General features: G+C 35.0%; 1 protein-coding gene across 6 annotated transcripts in view; it reads right to left on the bottom strand.

Annotated features, from left to right (window-relative positions):
* Nucleotides 1–460: 460 nt before the first annotated feature.
* LOC114363571 (uncharacterized) overlaps nucleotides 461–5,725 on the bottom strand; it is a 46,283-nt gene continuing 41,018 nt past the window's right edge. For 5 of the 6 annotated variants that reach the window (XM_028319328.1, XM_028319332.1, XM_028319329.1 and 2 more), the window contains 5 exons: nucleotides 5,320–5,428; nucleotides 4,856–4,966; nucleotides 4,359–4,454; nucleotides 3,578–3,730; nucleotides 461–3,239 (listed from right to left, as the gene is read on the bottom strand). In XM_028319328.1, the coding sequence (XP_028175129.1) occupies nucleotides 3,068–3,239; nucleotides 3,578–3,730; nucleotides 4,359–4,454; nucleotides 4,856–4,966; nucleotides 5,320–5,428 (641 nt within the window). In that variant the 3' untranslated portion in view covers nucleotides 461–3,067. The remainder of the gene's footprint in view (nucleotides 3,240–3,577; nucleotides 3,731–4,358; nucleotides 4,455–4,855; nucleotides 4,967–5,319; nucleotides 5,429–5,725) is intronic. The other variant, XM_028319330.1, reaches the window with a different exon arrangement.

Below are 5,725 nucleotides of genomic sequence, written 5' to 3'. Positions count from 1 at the left end.
CTTATAGTTATTAGTGTAGAATTCATGTAGAAATTAAATACGTTTGATTAATAAATAAAGTGTCAGTAAAATTAGTGTTTGTTATTTATTAATATCCTCTTTAACCTATAGGTTTGTTTTATTTAATTTAAAGGAAAAAAAAACTAAACATAAAAATTGGTGGAAAGGAAACAACAATTTGTTTTACATATTTTTAATTGGTGTACATGGTTATGCATTACAATAATATTTTATCAATTGTTAATTCATTAAATTATGGCACTTAACATAAATAAAATATCTTTAAACAAATACATACACTGAATGACAAAATGTCGAAATATAATAATCATGGTATTTTTATTTTCGAGGTAAACTTAATTAGTACAGTATTCGGAATTAATTTCTCAGTCGTTCGTTGGCGTTTCGCAGTTAACGAAAAGCCTCTTTTTTGTTTTTATTTTTTTTTTCTTAAGAAAATAAAGATTTTAACTCAAAGTTCAACTTATATTGATCCCGATCGAAATTATAAATAAAGCCTTACACACAATAATCGTAAAATAACTTAACACTTGTACCGATGAGGACATTACTCACCACATCCTACCCAACAATGTAATGAAACGAACGCGCAGGAGTTAATGTCATTTTATAAAAAACCTGTTCAACATTCGATAATACAAACTGTTGATAAAAACTTACGTCTACAAACGCCTAACGCGCACGCGAACTGCAAGCGGTACGTGGAAGCGAAGCACGCATTCTCCGTTCTTGCTTGTTCATTCAACTAATACTTTAACGGCCATTAGGGTTTCGATTACTATAAATTACATAAATTTATCCGTGGAAGCATACGCAGATGCTACTTTACTTAAGTAGACGATACAATGATTACTCCGACTGATGCAACAAGCGCACACGCACAACACAGTAACACTAATATAACTTTAATACATACAAAAGGCCACATCACATCATTCAGTCACGAAGCGCTAATATACTAAGATGGGTAATGAGACGCCTAGGTAAGTATATTACAAACGAAAATTGCATTAATAATACGCAGGTAATGACAGCTAGTAACATTTTCGCTATGTTTTCGAATAACATCCTAATTATTGTATGATGAATTATGTATCTATTGTACAGTCCTAAATTTGTGTCAACTTACGTTCATCTTATTAAGAATGAGATTATCATGACGAGCCTCTTGTTTCTTTGATTGCTGAACGCAGTCGGCAAGAGCATCGATATTTAAATAATCGATATTATCACACGCATCGAGAAAGGCACCGCATTACGCGATTAATAATTTTGATCACTAGAAGTACGAGTATACGTTTATACCGACTACTTCACCAAAGTGACTCGTTAGCACGACTGACTACGAGAGGAACTGTATCGTGCATTTCAAAGTTTTGTTACAAATTTTGATCTCTAATTTCACTACTAACCATAATAACATATTATATACAAATACTTTACATCGATAAATACTGACATAAGTCCACGATTACAATATTATGAAGATTACATGAGTATTAAGTCGCGAATATCAATTGATCATATCATGATGTCTTCCCATATTGAGCAATACAAATTCGTACCAAAAATATCATTTTTCTTTGCGACCCGCTTTCAAGCAGTGATATGATTATTGTATCACAATATTCGTGAGTCCAGTTAATTCAGCAATGGGTGGGTATTTGTTAACGATAATGCGGTAAGGCGTACCAATATTACTGCTTCCAACCACTCGGCTGTAGTTACTGTAATTAGCGTTGAAGTTGTAGGTTAAGGGAGTACAGAGGAGAGGCAGATGCGATTAGTGGTGACCAATGTTAAGCTCCAACACCAATTTTAATCTGCAATATTGTGACAACTGGAGGCCAGCTGTGAGGAAAGGATTCATGGTAAAGGCCGTGCAGTTAGTAAAGTACACCTGTTAAAAGCTACACCAGTTATGGCAGTTATGGAACCAAAGAGAACCACAGACCACGAAAGGAAGGTGATGAGGAGAGGCTGCATGCTGTTACTAACTAAACATATTAGTAAAGTGCAATCCGTGGATTCCTGATTAAACGTAGGTATGTTCATAAATCTGGCTGGTAGATACCCTTACTACATTAAAGTATGATATTTAACCATTTCTATTCAACGAAGCAAAGTTAATTTTGCAATATACTATAATACACATGCATTTCTCACTTTTATGCATATTTAATTATTTTTACATTACAAGGGTAACATTAGACATCAATTTCACATTGAAGTTACGAAATTTACCTAAACACCGAATTACCTGGTGCCTTTCTCTCAGCAACAATGATATTTTGATTATGAATTTAGATACCATACAAAAGAGTTTGACCTTAAAAGTATGAGATTTGTCCTTAAAGTAAAACGTAAATAATTTACCTATATCACATCCCACAGAGAAAACATTTACTGTTGATAAAACGTTGGTTCCCTCACAGTAAATATTCCATGATTAATGTTCTTACAATAATATTTTATTTACAGTCCAAGACCTTGTCGTGCCTTAAAACATAAGACTAGATTTTACTACTACTGAATCAGAAACGTGAGAGTTCGATATTAAGTGATTAAGATATAATGATGAAGTAGAGATAATGAATAATGATTTCAAGGTAACAACAAAAACAAACGATTTAAATAATAAGACAGAATAAATCTTAAAGACGAAAGGACTCGATAATAAAATAGTAACTGTATTTACATAGTTCTTGAACGGCAGAGTTCCGATCACATTTCACTTGTATACCTTCCAAATCAGCCAATTCACAGTCACAAATCAAACACAAACCAAATGTTCCAGGTAACATCGCACTATTCTCGAACGTATAGCCCTCCCAGTTTACTTTTTATCTAGAAGTAAGTAATAACTGTAATATCACTCAGCTTCTCATATTATGAAAGGATTCAACACTGCGGATATTATTTTGATGATCAAAAAGTAAACGAGGAGGTTCTTTTATGATTTCATTTACTTCTTCCCAAAGTAGCCGTTCAAACGCAACGGGCGCCAGCAAGGCTGCCATTGCCAATCATGCTATGGCTGCCAATATCAGAAGTCCTCTAACAATACGGCATCGCGAGGAACTAGACCCTTCTGGTCTCCTCTGCAGCACAATAGATACTGATCATCTACCTCGAGTATCAGGCGAAGACGCTCTCCTTCATTAAATGCAAGGTGTCCCGAATCAGACGGCAACCGATGCCATAGTGTTCTAACATACCTGAAAATTAAAAGAAAGTCAGTCGTAAAAGCACCAAAAATGTATTATCTTTTCTTATTTCAAAATAACTAGGTTCAATTACTATTGTGGACATTTTTTCAAAAACAGAGGATATGCTTTCAGCAGTTTTTGGTGTAGTACTACACACTCTTGAAAAATACCCTGCATATTTTGGGGCACATTACGTTCCAAAAGGCATCATAGCTTACACCTGGAATAACGTAATTCTTACTTCTAGAGGAAAAATTGTATACACCTTTAAAAATTAGAACAATCCAAAAACCATTGGACGACTTTATAGGTACTTTTTTTTAAATATTTTCAATAAAGTGGCTTACTTATGCTTCTGCTGATTGGTGGTGTGATGAGGTCGTGATGCTGAGGAAGAGGCGGCGCGGCGCGGGGCCGCTGGGGGCGGCGCCCTGCCGTAGGGGAGAGAAGATGGCCGCGGCGCCGCGCCCGCCTGCCACGTCTGGTCTACTCTAGACGTCCTACCATTATATTATACGTTAGAAACAACAAAACTAAAAGAATAGGCTAGTTTCCTAAAATATTTTTTTTAGTCCGTCATGTTTAATATCAAAAAATATTGGACACTTATATTTTTATTTGTCAATCTAACAAATAATTACATAGTTATGGTGCGTTGAAGTTCCGCACGACGTCACCACGTGCGGCACTTTTATGCAAGCATTGACGTCACGGGCCTCTTCTTATGAACTTTGGCGCGCTTTATCTCTTTAAATTTTCATTAGTTTGAAAAAGTGAAAAATACGTGTAGACTATTTTTTGATAAGTTAACTGACGGACTAATTAAAACTCTTGCTTTTTGACCCAGGAAACATCCCTATTCAGAAGTCAATGCACTCAAACATCCCAGGATGCGATCATTAGTTCCATTCATTGTTCATTCATGCGGAAAGATTGATTAGTAAAACATACAATTAAAGATTGTTAACCAATTAAAAGGTTGAGCTTGTTTTGATGGTAATAAACAGTTTCTATGTCGATAGTAACAAAACGCCTCATGCGATTTTGTGAGACATGCTGTTAAGGTTTTTTTAATTTTCGACAGCATAACCACAATTAGTGTGTTAGATTTCCATTAATTTTACATACGACGATTTCTTAGCATATGTTGTGGGTTTAGCGACAGCGTCATTGGACAGTCGCGGTTGGTTTACTTTGGCTTTCTTCACGGGCATTTCGGGTGTTCTGAAGATATCACACATAGTTTTAACAAATTAATGTAGCCCTACTAAATTAATTTTTATATGATTTTATACAATAAAATTGTAAATGAAACCTATAAATCAAAAGAAAAAGAACTATATTTAAAAACATTATAACTGCATTAATAAGTTTTACTAAATTGTTAAATAATACATAATAAGGAAAAATAAGCTGATAAAATATGAAGTAGGTACCTACATAATAATCTAACACCAATAAGAAAGTGTCTACTGCTTATTAGAAACAGAAGAACCATCACCAAAATATGATAGCAGTGCGTGACATTAGGACTAATGTAAACAAGTGAAAATTGATTTACTTTCTTAAGTTCAAGAATTTTCTCCTTTCCCATTTTATACTAGTATGACATAGATTCAAAATACCTGTTAGCAGGTTGCGGTGGTTTCTTGCCGGTGACGCCAGGTCTGGCCGAAGCAGACCGAGGCGTCGTCGTGGTAGGCGACGTGCCTTTCCGAACCGGCACTGGTATACCGCTGTAATTATTATAGTTGGATCGTTTGATGAGGTTTTATCAAGTAACCTAATTACAACAATACAAATGCGTCATTTATTGCGGTTGACGCAATCATTTATATTTGGATGCCTGTATGAAATAGGATCGTATGACTGAGTTTAATTGCACACAAATTGAATTGAAACAACAATATTGGTAAAAATGGACCAATTTGTTTAAAATTTACAAAAAAAAAAATAGGATTCTGTTCTTCAGTCAGTCTTCAATTGTTTAAACCAAACAGTATAAAGTTAAGGAAAATATAACAATTTAGAAATGACGTCGCAATGAATTGCAAATTATAAAAGTCTATCAAAATTAGAGTATACTGACCGATGCTGGGCCTTTGCTGGTGACTGCAGAGTCGGTGCTTGAGGTCGCACGGGAGAGGACACGGGCCGAGGTATCTTGGAGCCTCGAGCCGCAGCTGGTGAAGTTTCACCTGGAAGCAATTGAATAAATTCCATATAATCACATATACAAGCTTATCAAGTTCATCTGGTGTGAATTCGCAAGTACGAGTACATAATTACAATTTTGGAGGTCATGAGCAAAAGAGCAATAAACAATATCTCAGAAAATACCACTCATCAGTTGCTTCCCTGACAAAAAATGTTTGCATAAAATCTGATGTTGCTTGTTTATGTTTATATCAGATGTTGTAAATGGCGATCTAAAAATATTTTGTCGATGAAAAACCCACTTTTAAGTAAACGGATATTCATAACCATATTTTTCG

Source organism: Ostrinia furnacalis, unplaced genomic scaffold, assembly GCF_004193835.3.
Source record: "Ostrinia furnacalis isolate ACB-3 unplaced genomic scaffold, ASM419383v2 OfSCF7173, whole genome shotgun sequence".
In the NCBI taxonomy this organism is placed as follows: Eukaryota; Metazoa; Arthropoda; class Insecta; order Lepidoptera; family Crambidae; genus Ostrinia; species Ostrinia furnacalis.
This window is presented reverse-complemented; position numbering and strand designations above follow the sequence as displayed.